General features: G+C 42.2%; 2 protein-coding genes across 3 annotated transcripts in view; both read left to right on the forward strand.

Moving 5' to 3' along the window:
- Positions 1 to 1,550: 1,550 nt before the first annotated feature.
- Positions 1,551 to 9,678, forward strand: lactb2 (lactamase, beta 2). Of its 2 annotated transcripts, XM_083927911.1 has the most exons (8): positions 1,551 to 1,663; positions 1,703 to 1,873; positions 3,142 to 3,302; positions 5,460 to 5,580; positions 6,626 to 6,804; positions 7,915 to 8,063; positions 8,435 to 8,522; positions 8,637 to 9,678. In XM_083927911.1, the coding sequence occupies exons 2-8, from the start codon at positions 1,752 to 1,754 to the stop codon at positions 8,678 to 8,680; spliced, it is 864 nt and encodes a 287-aa protein (XP_083784037.1). In that variant the 5' UTR covers positions 1,551 to 1,663; positions 1,703 to 1,751; the 3' UTR covers positions 8,681 to 9,678. The 2 variants fall into 2 exon arrangements, with proteins under 2 accessions (XP_083784037.1, XP_083784036.1); XM_083927910.1 differs by having other exon boundaries at positions 1,558 to 1,873.
- Positions 9,679 to 25,321: 15,643 nt separating this feature from the next.
- The window catches only part of LOC310957343 (nuclear receptor coactivator 2-like), a 43,488-nt gene continuing 42,339 nt past the window's right edge, over positions 25,322 to 26,470 (forward strand). The window contains exon 1 of the mRNA XM_083927870.1: positions 25,322 to 25,437. The gene's annotated coding sequence lies outside the window, so the exon portion shown is untranslated. The remainder of the gene's footprint in view (positions 25,438 to 26,470) is intronic.

Consider the following 26,470-nt stretch of genomic DNA (forward strand, 5'->3'; position numbering starts at 1 on the left):
ATCTGACTGGACTGTGGCTCCATCTAGTGTTTAGTCTGTACTACTGACATTCTTTGTGGTCAGATAACATTCATTGTGACAGTAAATGTCCTGTAATGGGCCTATTCAGTTGTTGCCAACCCTGCTGGAGTTGCATTTGGTTTAAGCGTAAGAGCACCAACTGAAAGCATTAATGTAGGCTATTTATTTATTTGTGAGAAACCATTTGCATTTGGCATTAATGTGAAAGTAATGGATGCAAGAACTTTGTGCATATGTGTGAACAGAAGTAAATGAAGAAAGCTTGGCCATAGCAACCAATAACCATAGATAGATGGATAGTTGGTTTAAATCATTTCATTTATTTCTTTATTAACATACCATCATGCAAATGACAGGAGAAGTCAAGATGGTTGTCAGCCTAATTCCTATGTTGACGTAAAATATTAAGTAGCCATGCGGAACACACAGTCTCCTCACAATATGATTGCATCAGAGCATTTATCTACACTGTTTAACCCGTGAGGGCACCAATGCACAGTCCCATTATGCTTTACAGATATTTGTAGTTAACTAATGAGGTAAAACATTTGGTTTAGGCTGCATTTTGCTGAACTTTTACTTCTCTTTGTATGAAAAAAGACAAATCAAGCCTCAAAGTTGATCTCCTAAGTAGGAAATAGTAGATAATCTTAGGTTTTGGGCAACAATGCCCCAAACCAAATACATCACCTTGCCTTTCAGGACTTCCAAACAAAACGATAGACTAGTCCAGTGGTTCTCAAACTTTGTGCTTGGAATACCACCTCCGTAAATATCAGGCTCTCTCAAGTACCACTACTAAGACCAATGTTAAGATACAGCAGTGTAGGCCGACACTATTCAGCTACAGACAGGAAGGTTTATTCCTAATCACAAGATCATTTACTGTTGACTGTCTTCAATCATTGCAGGAAAATATCATTCAGTGTAGAAATGTCAGGGAGGCTTAAGATCAACTATAAAGGGTTTTGCATAACAAACTTTATTGTCACCAATCATTTTTGAAAAAGAACATACAATTCCCCTCAGTCAGATCTCAGTCCTTTATACACAGTTAAAATCAAATATTACAATGTGGATGTTTTAGTGAGGATAAACACCTGCAAAGTTTTAATGGAAACAAACTAAACTAACGACATTACGACAGTAGCTCAGTACATAGGTGACTTGGCTGGGAACTGTAGGGTAGAGTCCCTGTGTGGACCATGTATGGAGCGTGGACTGGTGGCTGGAGAGGTGCCAGTTCATCTCCTGGGCACTGGTGCTGTTGAGCAAGGCACCGAACCCCCAACTGCTCGGGGCACTGGCCACTGGCAGCCCCCTTGCTCTAACATCTCTCCTTAATTGCATGTATATAGGTCCTGTCTGTGCATGTGTGTGTAACATGATTAAGAATAAGAATGAAAAAATTAAATTTCCCCGTGCGGGATAAATAAAGTAATTCTTCTTCTTAAAGCGAGTTTTATTTTGAAGGTTGCATTGGGGGCAAACAGGAAGTAAACAATGTTGACACGCAATTTCCGTGTATATGGTAACTCCACTGTTCGGGGAGGACGAGGTTTGCTTTTGTTCTTTCTTTAAAACGTACAAAGAGTTACATGAACTCACATTAAGAACCGGAGCCGGACACACACAGGGAGTCGTCTCTCTAAGGACCGGAGCCCGACACACACACAGGGAGTCGTCTCTCGGACTCTGCCGTGCCTGTGGAGCTTGCAGCCAGCGTCACGATGAGCGCCGTCCTCCCCCGGATAGAGCAGCTGTCTGCCAGAGTTGTTCGGGTCCTGGGCTGTAACCCGGGACCGATGACCTTGCAGGGAACCAACACTTACCTCGTCGGGACCGGGCAAAGGTAACACGGGTTAACGCCGGCGTTTAGTAAATTAAGCTTACTTTGATATGTTTGTCCAAACCGTGACACGTTTGCTGTCCCGTCGGAAAGCCCAGTGCCATATTATATTCATTATTTTCCTTAATTTCCTTTGCTACAATATGTATTTATATATGGTATAGACCATCGGTGTCAAACTCAAATTCACAGTGGGCCAAATTTAAAAACTGGGACAAAGTTGAAGCCAAACTCAATATTTACTAAGAAAAAAGACTGCAGATGTGCATGTTTTTCCTTCTCTCCAGATGTGTATTGTTGAACCTTTCCAGTGCAGCTCCTTGTTCTTGTCGTGGTGTTTCTTCTGTTTGATTCTTTGGTTACAGCCACGGTGACAAACAGCTCTTTACCTTCACACACAGACCATCTGCCTCCCACCGGGGCTGAAAGCTCCTGTTCTCCATCTTTCTTTTGGTCGTTTTTGTGGAGATTTGCATCTGTTTTTAGTTGTTTCATCACTTTTTTGTGGTGTTTTCATCTCTCTTTACTGAAAAAACAAAAAAAAATACTGCAAATGTGCATGTGTTCCCTTCTCTCCAGATGTGTAATGTTGAACCTTTCCAGTGCAGGTCCTTGTTCTTGTCGTGGTGTTTCTTCTGTTTGATTCTTTGGTTACAGCCACGGTGACAAACAGCTCTTTACCTTCAGACACAGATCATCTGCCTCCCACCGCTGCTGAAATCTCCTGTCCTCCATCTTTCTTTTGTCCGTTTTTGGGGAGGGGTGGATTAAGTGTGTCTGCAGAGACTGGTAGCATGGATGCTCATGTTTGTTAACAGAAAAGTAGACGTGTATGTGCTTTATACTCACGGGCCAGCTCTCACAGAACCTTGATATGATCTTGGGGGCCAAATATAATTACACCGCGGGCCAGATTTGGCCCACAGGCCTGAGTTTGACACCCCTGGTATAGACCAAGGTACGTTTTAACCATTCTTTTTTTTCTGGTACAATTGACAAATAAGACACAAAGTGTGTAAAGAAGTCAGTTAAATTTAAGCCCATAACAGATAGCACGACTTGATTGGTGAGTTTGGATTTTCTGACATAGTTAATGAGCTCCAAGGATGCGTGCTCAGAGTCAAATTGAAAATCCCTGGCGATGCGTCTGGGTGTACAGGGTACAACAAAATGAACGTTTAATAATTTAGCAGAATTAGTGTATATGAATACAGACTGTTACTTTTAAAGCCTTGACTCTGCACACTGCATAACGTGTGATTATATTCCAGGCGAGTGCTGATAGACACTGGAGAACCTGCTGTGCCTGAATACATCAGCAGTCTGAAACAGGCAATGAAGCAGTTCAACACCAGCATCCAGGAGATCATCGTCACACACTGGCATCAAGACCACATGGGTGGAGTGGAAGACATCTGCAGGGACATCACTGGTGAGGACAGCGTGTGTGCAACAGGTTATAGGATCTCTGGTCTAGTACTATTCGCTCCTACAGTAATATATGAATTGGAAATGAGTCTGAAAATACACTGTCTTTAAGGTCAGTTCCCTTTTTAAAGTTTCTCTTTGTGTGACTTTCAGAAAACCCTTGGGATTAGAGACACCAGTGAATGTTAGTGAACTGCAGTCAGCCCTCTAATGCTTGCACCCGCCTGCTCACGCACTCTATAGCCGTGAGCAAGTACTGCTCAAAACAGTGAGACTAAGCATAATTGACCAGCATCATGTTGGTATAATGCTGTAAAATGTATTGCAATCATATTTACAATAACGCTAGCTTGCTGTTTGCAAATCACTCCATCAGCCAACGCCATGAAGCAACCGACGGCGGATTCATGCAGCTCAGCTGAGCCACAGCCAGCTTAGGTTTCAGTGAGCTAACATTGGCATGCAAGTTAACATTAGCCAGCTAGCTCTAACTTAACAATGCTGCATGGATCTGGTGTTGCTTTGTATCGTTAGCCATCATCATGGCCGCATGTCCCTATCGGGGTCACGGTAGGGAGATGCCAGTCAGATCAGCCCTGGGAGTCTGTTTTTTTTTTAATTTGAATTGGCTGATATAATTTACTTAAGGCGGTATTTTGCTACGTCATCTAGCTAGCAATTCGCTGCACTAGCAAGCGAGCTAACATTAGCCACCTAAAACCACAATATATTACATAAGTGTTTCCTCTAGGAGTTGTATCAGCACTGGTTAAAAGGCTTTTGTTGTACCACCCCAACACACACACTCCACTACACACACTCTGTAGCAGCCTGCAGCCAATGGACCCTCAGCCAGCCTAAACCCCAGCACCGGGGGTCTGATCTCAGACGACCCCAAGTCCAACTCTCCGTTTGCTGCCGCCATCCTCAGGTCCATCTCCACGCTGCTGCTGTAGAATGTATAACAAAAGAACAGCATGTGTAGACACTGGTTCATTTGTTGACTTTAATGGACTACATGTAGCTATCAGTGCTGACTAGGCGAGCATAAGAGATGCCAGTGAGTCAGGTCACACAAAATGTCACATCCGTTGGATTTTCCTGGAAAATCCTTCCCGAATCCTTAACATAGAAGTCAGTTCACAGGTTTTTATAGTCAACCGAGAAAGTGTTTTAAGTATCGTAACAGCCCATTCACCGAATATAAAAAAGTTACATACAGTACCGTTTTAAAGATATAATCTTTAAGATTCTCATCTAGTCAGTCTAAGTTCCTATCTATCAAAGAGTGAGTTAAAACAATGGTGATTGATCATATGACCCACTAATGAAAGCACTTGTACTTGCCGAGTATTCAAATCTGTGTGTCTGTGGCGACATTTAGCCAGCTAGCTCTAACTTAACAATGCTGCATGGATCTGGTGTGGCTTTGTATCGTTAGCCATCATCATCTTCAACCTCTTGTCCCTGTCGGGGTCGCTGGGGCTGGAGCCGATCCCAGCATACATCGGGCATGAGGTGAGGTACACCCTGTACAGGACGCCGGTCTATTGCAGGGCACATAGAGACGAACAACCATTCACACTCACATTCACACGTCTGGGCAATTTAGAGTCCTCAATGAACCTAACACCTGCATGTCTTTGGACTGTGGGAGGAAGCCGGAGAAAACCCACGCAGACACAGGGAGAACATGCAAACTCCACACAGAAGAGCCCCGGCCCGGATTCACACCGGGAACCCTCTTGCTGTGAGGCAACAGTGCTAACCACCACACCACCTTCAATGGGTGAATGGGCTGTTATGTAACTTAAAAGCTGACTGCGATAGTCTGTGGCGACGTTCCCTCCCTAAATGCAAATGCACTGCCATGTTAGTGATCCTGCCGACAGCGGTTGGTCTGGAAGTGATGCTGCAATTTTTTCAGGCAGTAGTAAGAGCAGAACCGTACTAGGAACGTGCGTGTGTGTGTGCGTGTGCTTGTGTGAGTGTGTGTGTGTGTGTGTGTGACATGGATGGGTAACATATAGGGGACAGGGACGGACCGGAATTAGAGAGTTGGATGTGTGTCAATAACGTTTACAAGAAAGAAAAGAAAAAGAACAGATTGAATCATAGTTTGTTTGTCAGTCCAACGTTTCCCTTTTTTCTCCTCCTGCAGGTTCTGAGGTCCGAGTCAGCAAGCTGCCTCGCTCCAGGCCAGTCAGCGAGACAGCTGGAAACAAAAGCTTTACTTATCTAAAAGATGGAGATGTTATCCAGACAGAGGGGGCCACGCTCAAGTAAGTTCACTTTGTGTGCACGTTGAATATATATATACATATGTATTGTATTGTTCCTTGGTGCTCCCCTACATGACCTGTGGTCTGGGGAAACACATACCAAACTAACACAAAACCAGTTAGTTTGATCCTAAAAAGGGCAATGCGACTTATAAATAAAGCTGGATATAGGGAACACACAAATACACTTTTCATCCGAAAAAAAGGCCTTGAAATTCAAGGACTTAGTCTACTTTCGAACGGCACAATTTATGCTTAAAATAAAGAATAATCAATTCCCCATTCTGATTCAGAACCTGTTTCAGGAAAGGGAAAGTACCCGTGAGAGGGCGAGACGTGCTTAAAAAGCCCAGTGTTAGAACAAATGCAAAAATGCATTGTATTTCTGTTGTTGGAGTGAATGTTTTGAATGATTTGGCCATAGATTTAAAAGACTGCAGAACATTAATTTACTTTAAAACTGTGCTCAAGAGGAACATTATTCAAACATATTTTGATTGTGTTTGCTAACAGCAGCAATAAATTAATTATCAGACATTTTCTTTTTGACCTGTGTGTAGCAGCTACCTAAGTTTATGTATTTTAAAGGGTAGGCGTTATAAGCTTTAGCTTCTGCCTATTCCCTTTTTTCAGACCTTATACATTTATTTTTTCTGTTTGTCATGAAATGTCTTTGTCTGAAATGTCTGAAAATAAACTGAACTGAACTGATATATTGAGAGCGTTTTAAACAGGCAGGTCTTTCACTAGCTTTACAGGAAAAACAACAGCCAAAAGACCAAACCAAAGACAAACTGTTAATGATATGCAGATAGAGACACAGTGTTCAAAATAATACATCATTTAAAAAAAAGTCTGTCTGAAGATGAAGCTATTTTGGGAGGAAAAGTGCACCACAGTAACAACAACACAGGTGTTAACGTATTTTTAGTATAAAGTTATTGATGTGTATCCAATAAACCCTGTCGCGGCCAATGTCTGCTCATATAACTGACTGTAACAAGATTCAATAACAAGAGCCATGTTTTACGTTTCTTTACGCCAGAGTGCTGTTCACCCCGGGACACACTGATGACCACATGGCCTTGCTGCTGGAGGAGGAGCGGGTGCTCTTCTCTGGAGACTGCATCCTGGGCGAAGGCACAGCCGTGTTCGAGGATCTCCACGACTACATGAAGTCTTTGAAGATCCTGCTGGACTCTCAGGCCGACATCATCTACCCTGGTGAGTGAGCATACAGGGGTGTGTGTGCGTTACACTGATGAGATAAATTATGTCAAACCAAGAAATAGTCACAGGTGAGAAGCTGCAACCAGCAAATGTTTGGCATTTGCTCGATAAATGACCCAAAAGATTTGACATTTAACAAAGTTATCAGTTAATTTTCTGTTGGTTGACTAATCATTGAGGTGTTACCAGTTTTCTTTGATTTCTAATCCTTTTCTCATCAAAATAAAACTAAATACAGAACTTTCACAGTGAAATATCAGAATAAAATGCCTTTGGATATTTCCTGTACGGTAAAAACTTAACATTAAAAATAAAAAGTAATCAAAATTAAACTGTCTGTTTCCAATCACTGATTCTGAATGTATGGTATATTTTTGTAAATATTGTACTGTGACGACAGCGATGGTGCTGTCGCTTTACCTTCTGTGTTGCATCTCCAAAATTGCACAATAAAATGTTACACTGACTTTGAAACATCTTATTGTAATGTATGCATCTATTATCAAAGCATTTATTAGTCATACAGTGGAAAATTGGTAGAAATGTGAATACTTGGTTAGCAGGTTGCGCCCCTAAAATGTTCCCTTGGGGGCTACAGTGCTCAGTGTCTGGAGCCCTGCTCTGTGTACATTCAAATAGCCATGGACTAGTTTTGGGTGTTTGACCCCCTCACAGCGTGTTGTCACTTCATCAGTTGATTGTAATATTTTGATCGCCTAAAAATATCTTGATCAGCATTCAGATTTTCCTCTTTAGCCTAGCTTAGCACAGCACCATTTAAATCAGTTACCTAGCGCTTCTACCCAGCTCCACCCTCTTGTCCAGGGATCCACAAAAACCAATGGGTGACGTCACAGTGGCTACAGGCATCATTTTTCTTTTTTACAGTCTATGACGAAGACCCACCTTCTGTCAATCAATCCAGTCAAACCAACCGACAAGCCAAAACAAGAAGCTTCCGCATTCACTTTATTTTACAAGATCAAATGCAACAAAAGCACAAGATTATACATGTTTACACTTAAAAGTTTGTGGATTTGCGTCCATCACTCAGACTGACATTTCATTGTGAAGTCATTCGGATGTTCTCTGTTCTCTGTGCAGGTCACGGACCCGTGGTTCAGGAAGCTGGCTCTAAGATCAGATACTACATCAGCCACCGAGACCAAAGAGAGCAGCAGATCCTGGCAGCCATTGAGGATGGAGCAGGAAAGCCTTTCACCTCAATGGAGCTGGTCAAGATCGTCTATAAGGTCAGGACAAAACCATCTGTTGCTTTTTATGCTTTTTCCAGCCTGTAGTCAAGAGCTTACCGATGTGAGCGGCGAAGCTAAGACCAGCAGTGTAGTGCACCTTATCCAATCAAGACGAGTGTAAAATTAGCCCCTGTAGCTCTGGATAAGCCTGCTCATCCACACTAGATGGAGATGCTTTCAATTCACAGATGCAAGTAAAAAGCTCGTGGAAGTAAACGTACAAAATGATGACACCAAAACAAGAACAAGTCAATGAAAGTGAAAATATGCAGCCTACAAGCTGCCGGTCTGTCTAGACAGAAGTGATCATTATCAAATGTTTTTATTCGGAGGAAAATGACGGATGCTTCTCACTGCTTCTCTTCAAGGACACTCCTGAATACCTGCACCAAGCAGCTAACGTGAACCTGGTCCATCACTTAAAGAAACTGGAGAAAGACGGCAAGATCAGCCTGGGTACGTCAGCTCTTCCCGCCACTGCAATAATGAATGAATTAATACAGAAACAAGCAAATGTTGTGAATGTAAAGAGGCTTTGCACTGATCGATAGTAAATATTTCATCCTCCAGTGGACAAATCTTCACCGGACATCAAATGGAGGAGTAACCTGTGACGACTGCAGCGACAGTGAAGAAACGCACTTTAATCGAAACAAGGATGATGAGAATCGGTCGATCGAAAATGATCACCTTTCAGCACAATGATCGAATGCCTTAGATCTGCTGCTGGACAGATATGTTAATGGTGGAGCGGGGATGATTGTCACACTTGTTGCCTTGGATGATTCCTGTCTCTGACAATAGAGAACAAGACCAACAAGCGGCATTTTGCCCTGTGGTAGAATGGAAGAGTGGCCCTATCTTACAGTGTGACCAGTGTGCCACAGTGCCCTCATCTGTTTGCATTATATTTCTATTCTTCTTCCCTGTAAAAGGTTGTTTTCCCCGTAGGTTTAGTCTCTCAGGTGGGCACGTTTGTCGATGTCAAACGATTCCTGCTCTTTGCTTAAATTGGCAGACTCCAACTCCAGCCATGGCCCTAAACCTAAACACCTACAGTATAATCCTAAACCTCTGTTTGTTTAGTGAAATTACCCTTTAATTGGTGAAATTTGGGTATACAAGTCAGGAAAAACAGTTAATGTGGGTATAAGGCAGATATTAAGAGGTGGTGGTTACAAGCATGTCTTCCAAACTGAAATAGCACTTAAGGGAAGACCATAAAATTAAATAAATACATACTATACAATTGTGTGCGTGCTCTCAGAGACTGTGACAGATGACAGAAGCTTATACATGATGATATATTGCTATCCAGACCACCATATAGAGTTTTTTCACCTGCTGTCACCTTCAGAAAAACCAGTATTTAAGCTGTCTTTTCAGTTGTGTGCTAGAAATGTTATAACGTCTATAGACTAACAGTGTTCAGTCAGTCACTAGGTGGCAGTCTCCGCTAATTCACTCTATTGGAAGATAACATGGACATGGGTTGCAACAAATGGTAAACTACAAATGTTTTGTTTGTTAAAAATGTAAAAGTAATGTGTGATGGTAAAGATTTCTGATAAATATATTGAATGATCCACAGTCTTGCACGGTGAGACGCTGTTTTATTTTTACTGGTGTGTATTTGTGATCATTATTAAATCATTCTGAGGGAAGTTCACTCTTTAAAAGAAGCTTTGAACCGCTGCTCATGATCCGTACTAAATCATATTGATGACCCAGTGTTGCGAGGGGTAATAACCTGACCTACCGCATTAACTTTTCACCTGTGTTCGACCTCTCAGTGAGTCTGATATGTTTTCATGTTGACTAACAGCTCTGATGCTATCTGAGTGTTGGGGAACTTTTTTTTTTATAGATGCAGGAAGAGCTAATATTGTCTCTGCAGGGTTTTCTACATAAACTGCTCAACATCCGCTTATCCAGGGTTGGGTCGCGGGGGCAGCAGCTTTAGCAGGGGACCCCAAACTTCCCTTTCCCGGGCCACATTAACCAGCTCTAACTGGGGGATCCCGAGGCGTTCCCAGGCCAGTGTGGAGATATAATCTCTCCACCTGGTCCTGGGTCTTCCCCGAGGCCTCCTCCCAGCTGGACGTGCCTGGAACACCTCCCTAGGGAGGCGCCCAGGGTTCATCCTTACCAGATGATCCTGAACCACCTCAACTGGCTCCTTTCAACGCTAAGGAGCAGCGGCTCTACTCCGAGTTCCTCACGGATGCTGAACTTCTCCCCCTCTCTCTAAGGGAGACTCCAGCCCCCCTCCTGAGAAAACCCATTTCAGCCGCATGTACCCGCGACCTCGTTCTGTCGGTCATGAAGTATGTGATGTAAATCCTGTTATTTGATTTTTAGGGTGCCCTTTAACAATATGGCGCGGGACTCCTGATAAGCCTTGTAGGAAAATTCCTGTATTTTACAGAATTTGTGGGGCCGAACAAAATGAATTGTAAGAATTTCAATGATTATAATTGGGATATATGGAGCAACAAACATTATAAATACTATATCCTGTAGAAAATGGTAGGTATGTAGGTAGTAAGAGGGCCACATACACATTTACAAACCCTATAGGGATATCACAATGTTTACCAATATCTCAAGAACACCAATACACCAAAATTCATACATGGATGCTGCTGATGTCTCACATTAAGGTCACTGCAAAATAAATAGAAAAGTAAGTAAATGAATTAAACAGTAACAATAGCATAATGAACTATGGAGAAACACTTCTATACACATACTACTGTAATATACTAAGACTTAACATGACCTTAAAACACTTTAAAACTTCCATCCCACTCAAAATTCACTTCCAAAAGCCTCTTTAAATTAATTTGATGTCACATAATTTCTTGCAAACTTTCATAAATGAAGGTAGATCCATGAAAAACGTGATTTTAGGTTGGGTTACAGAGCTGCCAGTGGATCGAGTGAGAGAGAAGGAGACACTGAGCTCTGCAGTGTGGTAATGAGATGAGTGGAGGTGGTGGTGGTGGTGGTGATGGAGGAGAGAGGGAGAGAGGGAGGGAGGGGATCTACTGGCAAAGATAAACAGCCGAGGAGCCTCTGAGCCAGAGGAACATGGCGGCTCCGGCCATGGACGCCGCTGCCGCTCCGTCCCGCTGACCGACACCTCACGGAGCGACACATCCCGCGCTGAAGGCACCCGCGGCCCCTCAACTCTCAGGTAAGTTTCCCCTTCCTTCCCCGGCTCTCTGGACCCCCCCTCCCCTCTACTCCTCCAAGACACCCACCCCCAAAAACAACCACGGAGGCGCTTGTTGTGCCTGTACCAGTTCATATAGAGGTTATCGCACTTTACGGTGCACATTTCCTCTCTATGCGTCGCGACGTTTCCGTTATGACACTTAAATGCTGTTGTGTAAATACATTACAAGACTAACTAACGTTACAGTCGACCGGTGTTTACGGTGCAGGTGGTTTTGTCGGTGTTTTAGCCTCTTTAACGAACCGGTAACGAGTGCACACAAGGAGACTCGTCGACGGAATTGAGTGACTTAACGGTATAGCTGTCAACACAGAACCGGGGTTTAAGGCGAAATTATCGCTAGCTAAGCGGGGAAAACGGGAGCTAACGTTACTTTCCACCGGCTGTCAAATCCGCTGTCAGGTGGAAAAAAGTAACCGCGGATACTCCGGGGTTTGTTTACCGTCCTCAAACAGTGCGGGGAAGCGGCACAAACACCCCAAACGGCACTTTGCTGTTTAACTTAACAGTTGACCGTTAGCTGTTTAAAAGCTCTTCCTGGTCAACTGTCGCTTCTGTTCACCAACGGCTCCGGATTCACGTTCATGTGTGAACCGTGGACGTTAACGGAGCAACGGTCGTGGTCGTCTTTCGCTGTTGTCAAAGTCAAATTAAAACAACCCCAAACTAAAAAGCCCCACCGGGGCCAAGTGTTTGAGTGACTATAGTAAACACACGGTAGTTGCTCGGTGATACACTGTATTTGACCCGTCCCAGGGTCGGTGTTGCTCGGACTTCCTCGACCGACTCAACCGTCAAGTCGGATAAGCTCAGTCACGCTTTTCTATTACAAAATAAAACTACATTTTTAGCTACTTTTACGTTATATAACATTCAAGATGTGTAGTTCCCATTGCACTAACTTCACTATGTAGGATGTTATCGTGTTGAAGCTGTCAAATCAAATTGTATCACACGACTGTTTATAGAGGTAACCCCGTTTATCCACGACATTATTTTGAAGAGAATTCGTCAACTTCCGGTTTTGTTTGTGTTCGTCGCTGTGAACTTGGCAGAGTTTATCCATCAGCCCTGGGCAGTGATGTATCTCCCCCATAGTGTTTTTCAGGCAATACGTTGTAAACATAAAATAAAATAAAATGATATAAATCCTGATTTTTTTAATTTTAACTAACTGAAACAAAATAAAAGTCTTTTTCCCATCCAAAGAAATCCCAATGGGAATAAAAACAAGTGGAACACAGTAGCCCATGCTGGGAAGAATATACATTGCAGAGACGTGGCTGGACAACATTTGACACAAAATGCATTTCGTTTCTACCACTAAAGTCATTCAAGTCTTTCTTAAATGAGCCCGGAGTCTGTGGTTTCGCATGGTTGACGAAGCGGTTCCTGTTCTGCACCTGAAGCCTGCTGCTCTGTGGGCAAACATGTGGTGCTGCCTACATGTGCCTGTAGGATCATACCGTTTGGACCTGAGAGCAGCATTGGTCGAGCTGCGGGGCTGTGAGATACACTGAACAGAAGTACAGCTCAGGTTCAAGCTTATTGTGTAACAGTAGGTATTTCAGTGGCGGTTCAGGAATTCGATCTTATTCGCCTCTGTGCTGCTTTGTCTCTGTTTGCTGTTGTGCTTGTATGTCACTGGAGGGAAACCTGTAAGTTTGTCTATGTGACAGGTGTGTGTTATCTCTGAGGGCTGGACTTGTGATTTTCTGGCTCTTTTTAAGCTTATTTACTCATTCCTGCAGCCCAAGGTGTACTTTAAAAAGGATTGCAACATGTTCGCCGGGTTACCGGGTTGTTATCCCCCGTCTGTTTTGCTTTTTCCTTTAAGGATTAAGGGTATTTTCATGCCGTTTGCACAGTCTGGTCACATACACACACACACAAAAACCCCATTTAGTTTCAAGGATCTACTCGGATTGGTTTCTATGTGGTTTTGTGTCTGCTTTATTATAATTTGGTTAACTCAGCTTTAATGCACAGGGGTGGCAGTGATCTGTCTGGTTGCCAATCAGTATGTCAATACCATTTCAACGCCAAAACTACCCTATAGTGCTGCAGCAAGAGTGCAGGAATGTACTTAAGACCGAGATCTTAACATAAGGTTGGCAGCTCGCCCAGTGAGGGATCCTTAGTGGCTTGAATTCACTAAACCACGTGAGGGCTCAAATAATGCCCCGTCCAATGACAATGCAGTAGAAGAAGGAGGAGGAGGAGGAAGGGCAGAGGCTTGACTGTGCAGTTCTCCAGGTTTTCTCGCAGGTCTTATCCTCAGCAGGCAAATCCACGCTGAAGAAACCTTTAAACCGTGTGTGTGTGTGTGTGTGTGTGTGTGTGTGTGTGTGTGTGTGTGTGTGTGTGTGTGTGTGTGTGTGTGTGTGTGTGTGTGTGTGTGTGTGTGTGTGTGTGTGTGTGTGTGTGTGTGTGTGTGTGTGTGTGTGTGTGTGTGTGTGTGTGTGTGTGTGTGTGTGTGTGTGTGTGTGTGTGTGTGTGTGTGTGTGTGTGTGTGTGTGTGTGTGTGTGTGCGTGTGCGTGTGTGTGTGTTGATGTCTGGCACTCCTCACGGCCACCAACTTATCAGACACACACTCACAAACACACACACTGCCACCTGGCTCTCTGTCACGTAGCAGCGACAGTCGTCTTCCAGGTCTGAGACCCTCCTGAGACCAAGTGCTCTAATTAATCAGCCACACACACACACACACACACACACACACACACACACACACACACACACACACACACACAGGCATGCCATGACTCCTCCGAAAGCCTCCTGTAGTAGAACACCATAATTACTGTAATAATCACTCAACAAGGTATATATATAAATATGTGTGTGTGTGTACTTTCAATTACAAACTACAGTACATTGGGTGTGCTCAGTACTCAGTGTTTGTACATATATATTTTTTAAGTTTAATCGGCAACTAGTAACTCATTTTCTCCAGAAACCATGAAATGCTTCTACATGTTTTAGTCTAAACTGGCATTATTTCTATAACTATAATGTAATTTAGAAAGTCAAAATCTCGATTACATGAGGGGCTCAACTTGGATTCTGACTAGCATTACAACTGCTATTCTATATGGAGCACTTCTATTTTTCTAACGGAGATATTTAAATAGTCTTATACTCAAGATTCAGGACAACAGCTGCCACATATTCCATTGGACTGTGGTTTGCCATGATTTCCACAGAGACGTCTGTGTCTGTCAGACAAAGCTAGCCTATTTGTTGATCTCCAGTGATAATTTAAAGCACACGAGCGCCGAACAAAGAACAAAGATTTTATTTCATCCTACCAATGTCTCTTAGTTCTTCAAAGCCAGGCGGAGGAGGAGAAGAGCTCTCATACTTCAGAAACAGCAGCAGCTCATCGTAGGCGAGGTGATGCAGCTGAGGTGTAACTACACCTTAAAAGGTGTATGCACTCCCTTATTAGCTATACGAAACACTTTCATCAAATGTGCAGGGAATTTCTCTGGGTTACAACCCAAATGCATTTGTTTTAGTCTTGAATCAAAAGCAGCAAGAGGTTCAGGATGGTAGCAAGAAGCGCTCTCATCATGACAAACAATAAGCAGACCCGAGCTGACTGACCCCTGACGTCTTGCGGGGTTGATCCCTTAAACAATGGGTTGTAGTTATCGGTTCACAAACATTCGCAATAAATAATGGATTGCATGTACAGTGCCAGGGCACATGCATGCACCATCTGGTGTTTATATTTAGTGTGACACATCATCTCTCTTATCATAAGTCAGTGAAGAACGTACATGATAGAAAATCTGAAGACAACACAGTTTTATATTGTGCATGTATCGCCACGGTTCCCAGTCCCGTCCACAGTGGTGTGTGTGTGTGTGTGTAGTCCCGCCAAGCCGGCTGGTCTTTGTACACAACAACAACTCTGCCCACATTTTGTGTTTGTACCTCTTTATAAAGAATACGGGATATCTCCGTTAATAGTTGTTGTGCAAAAAAATAGTCTTGACGGCTTTTTTGATGAGTGTATTTGCCGAAAAAGACCCTGGGATGATTCTACACCGGAGGGAGCACAAAGACAGAGGTAGTAATCTGAAAGCTGAAATGTCCTGAGGTCGCTCGTGGGTTCAAGGCTTGGTTAGACTTGCCATTAGTGCCCCGCACTTGTCACACTTGGTTGTGATATCCCGGGTTGGACGTACTAGGAGTCATTGATTGTGAACAGTCATGAGAGTGATGCTGCACGGTGTACACTAGTAATGTACACCGTAGTATTGTAAATAACATAATAGGCATCAAGACAGCACTGTTGATATTGGCCAATTGTGTGAATTTACAGGTCAAAGGTCAGCAACGTTGAAAACCATGTGGATGAGATGTTACAGCTTATACACATGGTTGAATACTGTCATTTCTGTATATCAGACTGCTGCTGTGTATAACAGACCGTTGCTGCAGATGCAGTTCTGATCTGGAGGTCCACATCCATTAATCTGCAGAAAGAAGTCTGGTGAATTTCACTTCTGTGGTGGCAAAAAGAAAGCTGTGTAATGGGGGGGGGGACAATGTAGAGTGACCAGTTAATTATTACAAAAGATTAGAATGATTCAAGGCTTTACTGTGCGTCAGGGTCCTGCTGCATCAACCTGGCGAGGTTCCCTTCACAACAATGACCCGCTCACTCTTCATTATCTCTTACTTATTTTTTTGACCTAACTTGACTCAAGGTTCCTGCTTTGAACTTTGTTACAAAAAGTTTAAATGAATGTCTGACAAAATCTCTTAAAGGCAGAATAATACCAAACTTCTGTTGCATATCACACTTAAACATTGAAAATGAGGTAAAATCAAGTCTAACTACAGTCAGCTTTGCAGCAGTACGCAAGGCCTTTCTATGTGCACACCGTAATGAACACTGTGCAGGGTTAAAGCAGCCGACCTGGGAGCCAGTCTAGAAGGTTGCATAACAAGTGCTAATTTGGTTAGCTGGATCTGACGGCGGCTGTAATTCTCCAGCGCTGTGACAGCAGAGCTGAGTTGGAGACAGCCCACAGGCCTCCAGCTGGATAATACAAGCTAATAGCGTAACAGGCTTTTGCAGAACAAACATAGGCTGTGGCCAGAGCTAAGTGTGATGTTCACCAGTGTTTTTGGTGACAGGTCGGTGTTGCTAAGACGACAGTGAGGGGTGTGTTTTTGTGGTTACATCAGCCAAAATTCACACTAATGCCTAATTATGATGTATGAAACATCATAATTTCACTAGTCCGAACCCTCTGAAACTCTGTAGACAAATTCTAGTCGTCTGATCTAAAGTGATTCATTTTTTTATGCATCAGGAAATACCCTTGAATCTCAACGCTTCAGACCGCACACAACTTCTCTCTTCCACATTCAAAGCAGCTTCGAGAGCGACACGAGCGTGTTTATTTTGATTCAGCCTCACACATCTGTGACAGGGGGGCGCATGTTTTGAGGCGTTTGGGGACAAAGGACAGTCGTGAAAATAAATGATGTGCTTTTTAAAGATTCAATGAATTCTAACGAACGAACACTGAGAAAAAAAAATCAAGAATAAATAAAAATAAAATAAATAGCTAAATAATCATCATGTCTCATATCAGTCAACTGCTGACCATTTAAATAAATAATAATTAAAAATAAAATAAATAGCTAAATAATCATCATGTCTCATATCAGTCAACTGCTGACCATTTAAATAAATAATAATTAGAAATAAAATAAATAGCTAAATAAACATCATGTCATATCAGTCAGCTGCTGACCATTTAAATAAATTATAAAAATAATTAAAAATAAAATAAATAGCTAAATAAACACCATATAATTCAGTATCAGTCAACTGCTGACCATTTAAATAAATAATTATTAAAAATAAAATAAATAGCTAAATAATCATCATGTCTCATATCAGTCAACTGCTGACCATTTAAATAAATTATAAAAATAATTAAAAATAAAATAAATAGCTAAATAAACACCATATAATTCAGTATCAGTCAACTGCTGACCATTTAAATAAATAATTATTAAAAATAAAATAAATAGCTAAATAATCATCATGTCTCATATCAGTCAACTGCTGACCATTTAAATAAATTATAAAAATAATTAAAAATAAAATAAATAGCTAAATAAACACCATATAATTCAGTATCAGTCAACTGCTGACCATTTAAATAAATAATTATTAAAAATAAAATAAATAGCTAAATAATCATCATGTCTCATATCAGTCAACTGCTGACCATTTAAATAAATTATAAAAATAATTAAAAATAAAATAAATAGCTAAATAAACACCATATAATTCAGTATCAGTCAACTGCTGACCATTTAAATAAATAATTATTAAAAATAAAATAAATAGCTAAATAAACATCATGTGTCATATCAGTCAACTGCTGACCATTTAAATAAATAATTAAAAATAATTAAAAATAAAATAAATAGCTAAATAAACATCATGTCTCATATCAGTCGACTGCTGACCATTTAAATAAATAATTAAAAATAAAATAAATAGCTAAATAAACACCATATAATTCAGTATCAGTCAATTGCTGACCATTTAAATGAATACAAATAAAATAAATAAATGGCATTATGTTATCGTTTTATGCATTATACAATATATATATATATACAGCTCTGAATAGCATATGGGATTTTTACCGACATATTCCCGTATTTAATGCATGTCCAGTAAATGCACGGGCGGTTACACTTAGATAATGAAACATTTTGCTGATAAATGACATAAACCCCCTCCACCGCAATCTACAATCACTAATACGTTGTTTTGCAGGTGGAGCGGGCTTGAAGTGATGTGTGTGTGGTGATGTACTTCTTGATTCTGGCCAGGATTATGAGATTGTGATCAACTTTTGTTATGCGGCGGTACAGTTAACCAGCCCCGTGCTCCGCGTAACTGTGGATCTCTGTGTTACCATAGAGCTGCTTAGTAACACAAATTAATCACAGTCAGGAAGTAGGTCGTCTCTCTGTGTCTCTCATTGACTTTCTGATGCTCTCTTGCTCTCCCCTGTGTGTGAGCGTCTGATGGCTCACCAAAGACTACCACAATATGCAAATAATTAACAGTGAAACCCTCCATGACTAAGAAAAACATTAGTTGTGGAACATGAACCATGTGTATGGGGTGTATTAGTGAATTATTGTGCGGGTTTTTGAAACATTTTATATATTTTGGTGTCATGATGTCTGGCCTCCTGGTTCAGAGAAAGCTGATTTTCTAAACAAATCATTTTATTATTGAACATTTAATATTATTACACATACAATTTCAACCAGTTCTAGAAATTCGAAACTAAAGAAGAAATAGAAATAGCTAAATAAACATCATGTTCAATATCCGTCCATTGCTGACCATTTAAATAAAGAATAAAATCAAATTGTAGTGGTTAGCACTGTCGCCTCACAGCGAGAAGGTTCCAGGTTCGCATCCCGGCCTTTCTGTGCTTTGAGTTTGCATGTTCTCCCCGTGTCTGCGTGGTTTTTCTCCGGGTTCTCCGGTTTCCTCCCACAGTCCAAAGACGTGCAGGTGTTCGGTTCATTGATGACTCTAAATCACCCGTAGGTGTGAATGGTTGTCTGTCTCTGTTCGTCTCTATGTGTCCTGCGATAGACTGGCGTCCTGTCCAGGGTGGACCCCGCCTCACGCCCGATGTCAGCTGGGATCGGCTCCAGCCCCTCGCGGCCCCGACAGGGACAAGCGGTTGAAGATGAATGAATGACAATAAACATGCACGCATCATTTTCTGGCCATGTCCTGTTATGTGAAAACCTGAACCTGCTCTATTGTGTGTGTGGTGGGGGTTATCATTGTCACAAACTATATTGTTTATCAAATTATACTTTACACTATAAAAACTGATGGGGGCAAAACTGTTTATTTAACATGTCCCCAGCATCCCCAGCATAAATGACACCTCTGATTCAAGCAAATCCCAGTTAAATGACTTGATTGTTACCATAGAAACAGAAACAAAAAAGCTACCATGGAAACACAAACTCACAAATTGTCACATAACCACAATCAGGGTGTTCCATCAGTGGCAGTCAGGGACTTCATGAGTAACAATCGAGGATGCTAAATGAAGAACTTTCCAGAACATGTAAAGCAGGGGTGTCAGAGTGATCCAGTAAAGGGCCGTGTGGCTGCAGGCTTTCATGCCAACCAATCAAAAACACACCTGGTCCAACAAATCAACTGTGTGAAGACAGTTCAGGTGATTGAGTAAGTCGAGTCAGGTGTGTTCTTGCTTGGTTGGAATAAAAACCTGCAGCCACACGGCCCTTTACTGGATGAGTTTGACACCCATGATGTAAAGGATGTGTGACACCTGTGACACAGTGGGTTCTTTCTGGTTAAGCTAAAGCAACTAAACACCTTTTCCACCTTCATGACTCTACCTGCTGTCATTCAATCATTTCATTCACTTTCATTGACAGATGAATAAACCACTTTGGCATTGTTTGCTGCAGAAGAGGTTGACTAGTTGTAATTTTCAGTTAGACTTTATTGCTCGTACCTCAAGGGAGTTTGTTGTGTGACAGAGTTATTTGCATCCCTCCCCCATCTTTAGCTATAGCGGTGTCTCCAGCGGCGTCTTCTGGGCTGTCCTCAGTGAGCAGTCTCCCCCTCGCAGCAGGAAACACAACTTTTTTGTTATTGGCTCAAGTTCAACTTACTTGCTCAGTACAAATCTTTTAACCACATCTCACTGCCTGAAGAAAATTCAAGTCATGAGAGAATAGAAGATCTCAAGAAATGTCTTTTTCCCCCCAGGATTTATTGTTGAAAACTTTAACTAGTCACTGCCTTACCCAACTTCCAAGTGCACGAATTGAGCTGACTCACAGCCAGAGTCTTACTGTCATTGTGTATGCAGGAAAAACATTTGTACTTGCATGTGTGCTTGCGCAATTCACAAAGCAGTTGCGTAGAGATCAGCTGTCCATCCCTCCCTCCTCCACACACACACACACACACACACACACACACACACACACACACACACACACTACAAAAACAGATGAATGATGAAGGTTACGCATATGCAGTCATCAGTCAGTGATAGCAGGTGCATGTTTTACACACACACACACACACACACACACACACACAGACACACACACACACACACACACCAGGGGAAAGAGCCAGCAGATGTCTCTGATTTGGCCGCTGCCCAAAAAAACTCACTTCTTCTTTTTACTACTTTTCATTCGGTCCTCTCGATTACAGTCATTTGTACCACACACACAGACACACGCACACGCACACACACACTTGTAAGGTTATTTTATGACTTGGCAGGTCAGCCTTTTGTAGTTCATGGTAAAGATTTACCACTTTATGGCACAGAAATGTTTTTTAAACATCAGTGTATCATTGTCTGTGACTGTGATGACATGACACATAATCTTTTTAAACATTACTGTATATTTGACTTATTAAGAACCTCAGTGGACAGTAAGCCTGAAAATAAACGTGGTACGTATTTATAGTTCTTTGGACTGAGTGGGAAGGGCAGAATATCTCTTCATGGATTTCAGGATAAGTAGGTGACTGACTCAATAATGATAATTTACAACAAACGCAACAAGTTTCATTTTAGCAAGTTACAAAGCAGAAATAATCGTTTACTGGTAGGTTCAAAGTCATAGTAACCTTTCTCACGAAACCACTTGATCCGGTAATAAGGGAAGAAGAGGTGGAGAAGTTGTGATTCAGCAAGGCGAGCATTCGATGTGCAACGTTTCCTGAAAAGATGAGTTTTCAACCTAGAAAGTCAGATGACACAGAGTGACTGACCGAGTGTGCAGGTAGAGTAAGTGTCTTTGCTCGAGGGCCCAACAAAAGGACATGTGATCTGACTTGTCCGTGGAGACACAGTGTGTCTGCGACATGTAAATATTGTTGTTGAACATACTGTTAACTGCTTCATGGAAGTGCAATTGAATAGCACTTGTATCAGCTGTTAATGGAAAGCGAGACAAACTGTTTCGTGAAAAAAAGGACGTTTGTGAATGTGAACTGAAGCCAGTGGGAACTGGATGAACCTAGACCAGCACCACACTGGCCCAGGTCAGCCTCACAGTGTGAAAAAGGCCTCTAAAACGTTCTGAGTCGTCCTCCCAGGCAGGGTCAGTGTCTGGGAAACGCAGCAGGTTCTCTTGTTTTTGTGGGCAAGAGAGAGACTTCCAGCATAACCAGCAGGTGGGTTGGGTGGGTTAATACTGCTTAATTATTTTACACTGTAAAAACTCAACAGCATATCAAACAAACACGTCCATACATTTGATCCTGGGTGTGGCCCCTAGTTGAACTCTGTGACAGATGGACTCCTGTGATGCGGTGGTGCGTCTCTCTCCTGGAAACTGAACATTATTCAACATTATTCAAGTCCACCAATTTTTACACATCAAACTGTTTCTCAGAAGTCCCCCAAACGCTTTTATTAATATTTTAACATATTTACACATTGTTGTTTTATGTGTCTTGCAGAGAGGACTGAGTGATGATGAATGTTTACCCAGGATGCTTTGCATATGAGGTGAGTAAGCTCATTTAACCATGATAATTACTGTCTTCTTGCTTTTATGTATCATGATCAGAGGCATAGGGTAGTGGCACTCCACCTCAAAACCACCATACCCAGGCCTAAAAAATAAAAAGGTAAACTAAGACCAAAATAAACTGAATGAGGGAAGGTTAGTGTTATGCATACCCTAACTCTGAGGTTGTGATCCCAGACTGTATAAAATATGGACGTAGTCTCTGTGACATCACCCATAGTTTTCTGCAGAGCCAAAATGAAGCTTAAAGTGGGCGTCTCCCGCTGGCTCCGGCCGCCGCCATCTTGGCCGTGCCATGACTTTGTCTGCTCCCTGAAAATTCAAAAATGGGCAAAGAGGTGGACCCAAGGCTGACCAAATGAAGCCTACCTTGAAGCTCCAAGCTAGCGAAAGCTAACAAGCTAAGCTAACAAGCTAGCTAGACCACTTCGCTGAGTTACTGCAAAACACAGCACCCGGGGCAGGGTTTCCCGCAGGGGGTGTGGTTTGCCATCTGGTGGGGGAGTTATTAAACACTAAATATTACACAATAATAAAATATTGTAATAAATGAATAGTAACATCTGGAACAAGAACAATACAAATATGAATAAATAAAGTTCTAAACAGCAACTAAAATAAGAAGAACTGACACAATTTTAACTAAAGAAAATGCAAAACATGTGCAAAGGTGGTCAGTCACTACCACAAACGCAGCCGAGAACTGAAGTGGTGTGACGGTAGCAGAGCCGACAGGCAGCTAGCAGCTAACGTTAGCCCCCTGTAATGGCAGCCACCTGTCAGTCAAAGCAGCCACGCTCCTTAATTGAACAGAACTTGAAGCTTTAACATAATTTAAACCGCTGACTTATTAAACCAACTCACCATCTGTACCGTCATGAACGGGTGTGTGTTTAGTGTCAGGATGTTCTGGAGATATGTGGCTCGTGAAAAATGGGTCCAATCATTAAGTGATTATGGGGCTACGGGAAAGGTTATAATCTATGTTCATGTTCACTTCTTCCATTGGAGACACTCAGGACCTGCCGCTAGTCTCCTAAAGAGGCGTGGCAGTGACCAAACGGAAAGGAAATGACTGTGTTGCACCATCTTGCTTCTAAAACATTTCTAGTTTAAACGGGTGGAGCTTCAAAACTAGTTCCCCTGTAACTGCAACAGACTCAAAAAGCAAACAAGGGACATCCTGGCATGACAACAAGGAGAGTGAAAGGGGAGAAAGTGTGTGTGCTCTATTGAGAGCCGTTTGTGTGAATACATGTGATAGCTCTGTGTGTGTGTGTGTGTGTGTGCACTGTGGCCTGTGAAGCACAGCTGCTTCCACCAGCACTTACAGCTTTTGTCATTTTTTTTTTAAATGACCCTTCCCTCTCTCTCCCTGCCTCTCTGTGTTTCTGCCTCTCTGTGTCTCTCTCTCTCTCTCTCTCTCTCTCGCTCTCTCTCTTTCTCTCTCTCTTTCTCTCTCTCTCTCGCTCTCTCTCTGTCTCTCTCTCAATTTGACTGTTTTCTGCCATCTCACTGAGTGGGAGTCTTACTTTTATCCAAACAGGGAAGGGGCTTATTATGTGCGTGCTGGATGTAAAGTAACAGCCGTTCTCACTCTCTCTCACTCTTTCTTTAGCTTTAGTGTTTCTGACACATTTTTTTCTTTCATTTTGAAAGTGTGTGTACTGAAAAACAATGGTTTTCTGTGACGGTGCTATGTATTCTTTTGTTATTCTTCAAAATATAGCTTAAGGAAAAAAGTCACAGATGAAGCTGCTGCTGCTGCTGCTGATGTGGTTATATGCTGCGTTCAATTCACTGTTTGTGTGGACGAGTGTTAGTAACGATATGTGATACGGCCACCAAAAGTACGGTGGTCAGAGGTTGTTTTTCGTAGTTCGGGCTAGGCCACTACTTCCAGTGATGGGATATCTTAGAGGGGACCTACAATGCTTTTCCTTATTTTCTACCATCTAACTGATAGCCCCTTTCACACTGCCTGTTCGTTGAGGCGCTGTTGCGAAAGGCACAGAGAGGGAATGGGGGGACAGATCTGTTACGCCTGCTGAGATAGTCCCAGAGCTGCAACAGCGTCGAGCTAACAGGGCGGAACGACAGAAAACAGTAACAGAATCTTGATTCATATTTGATCAGCACTGTCTAGTTTCGTAGTTTGATTGGAGTTCAGAGCAATAATTGACACTGCGTCAGAGATTGCGAGGCTCTGGGTGGTTTTTTTTCTTTGGCTGTGGTGGAAACTAGCAGATGCCATTAGGAGCAGACAGGAACACAAGGTGGAGGTAGATATTTGTGACCTCTTCACAGATCGTGGAAAAAAAACAACCTGTTTCACAGAAAAGTGATTGACTTCAGCTTTAAAGCATGTAAACAGCTTCTAGTAGAAACACATAGATCCCCTTCAATGCGACATATTTTTAGAGTGCTTCCGACTTTACTGGCAACAGTTTGGGAAGGACCCTCTCGTGTTTCAACATGACAATGCCCCTGCGCACAAAGCCAGGTTCACAAAGAAATGTTTTCCCTCTGGTGTGGAAGAACCTGAGCCCTGACCATCCCAGTACCTTCGGGATGAACTGGACAGGAAGTGTCGCAAACCCCAACAGTCAGGTTCCAAAAGGCTGTTTTGACTGATTAATGCAACAGTCACATATGGGTTTAATGGTCAGGTATCTACATACATTTTGGCCATATAGTGTATGTTATCATTATATCCTAGAATTAGCCACAAATTACCATTCAATAATCAATATGGAGGTATTTCCTTAGTAACTATCACCCAGTCGTAACAGCTCTCAACACTAAGCACAAATGTCACCATAGAAGCAATTTAATTTAAGTGTTTGAAGGTTCAGCTTATTTTTCTACTTTCAGTATTTTTGCATACGTGCAATACAAATTACAGTGAAATCAATAATATCTAAATAAGAAAGACATGAAATAATGCTTAACACTGCCACAACACGTAATGCAAGTCCAACATCTAAGAACAGCAGATCATGTAAATCATTCAGTATCTAGAGGGAGGTTTTTTCCCTGCACATTGGCTAATAGGAGGGAGGAGTGTGTGCGTGTGCATGTGTGTGTGTGTTTGTGTGTGTGTGTGTGTGTGTGTGTGTGTTTGTGTGTACGTGTGTGTGTGTGTGCGTACGTGTGTTGTGGGAGGTGACGGGGAGGAGTGTGTCTACATGATTGGGGGAGGGGACAGAGAGAGAGAGAGAGGGGGGATTTGTGGCATGTAGTTTGTCAGCTGTCATTAGGCGCGGATGACACACACACACACACACACACACACACACGCACACAAACGCACGCACAGACACACTAAGGTAATCTCGCAGAGAAAAGAGGGGACACACAAAACGAGTGTGTGTGTGTGTGTGTGTGGTATGTGTGGGTTGTGCACTGCTATGTTGACCGTGTGTATAGTGTGAAAACCAGTGCTGCCGGCATGGGATAGCCGGCCGGTTCTGGACTGCTTATGGACTGGTTTAACCAAAGCAGAGGTAAGTGAATATCAGACTTGTGCTTGATTCTGTTGTAAATGGCAGATTTAGAGGGACAGTCTGTAATGTTTGACAGTGCCAGTTTGAGCTGTATTAACGTTCACAATGAAGTGACTTTGTAGATGAATATTGATGTGTGATACTCGTGTTTACTAGCAAAGCTGCATCGCTAAACATTAATAACTTAGATGAAGTTGTTAGTCCCTGGGTTGAAGCACCTGTCTATCATTTTGGGAGTCATACATAATAAGGATCCACGCATGTGTTTCATGTTATCGGAGATAGATGAGCTACTGTTGTGTTTACTTTTGGAAGATTACATTTTGAATTAAAAATGGTTGGAAAATCTTTATTTTATTTATTTCCAATTACACAGTGACACTACATCTCTTAATGATTTGAAACCACAGACAACATCTTAAGAGTTGCAGTAATAATTACAATATTATCATTATGTCTATTTATTACCAACGCCAAGATGAGTTTGATGCTCACGGTATGTGATACCTGTCTCAGTCCGACTTGGACTTTGAGCTGTCATGTACGATTGTGGTTTTGAGTCTGTGTGTGTGTGTGTGTGTGTGTGTGTGTGTTTGTTGGGCCAGTGGTTATGAGTGACTGGTCTCACACATACAGACAGAGTGCAAAGTCAGCAGGCCTGTGGCTGCTCTGTCACCTGAGGTCTAACCAGCCAACTGTTTACCCAGTTTGCTCTGCTTCAAAAACAACTGTTGTTAGCACTCATTGAGAAAGCAGCAGGTTCACTATACAGTACGTGTGCAGCGATCAAGTCAAGGGAAGTCTTGAGTAAACTAACTACATTTCATAGAAGGAAAATATTGAAATGTACACAGTCAAGTGGTTGTTAGCTATGTGTTGATAACTGTTTGCCTACAAGACTTTGTATTGACTCAGGATAATGCAGCATGCGAGAGTGAATAGTTTGTGTGAATGTTACAGGCAGTACGTGAAATCTCTCTCACCACACCGCAGAAAAACAGGAGAGGTTTATGAAGTCGCTCAGCTGTGACTG

This window comes from Echiichthys vipera (genome assembly GCF_963691815.1).
Source record: "Echiichthys vipera genome assembly, chromosome: 15".
Lineage (NCBI taxonomy): Eukaryota > Metazoa > Chordata > Actinopteri > Perciformes > Trachinidae > Echiichthys > Echiichthys vipera.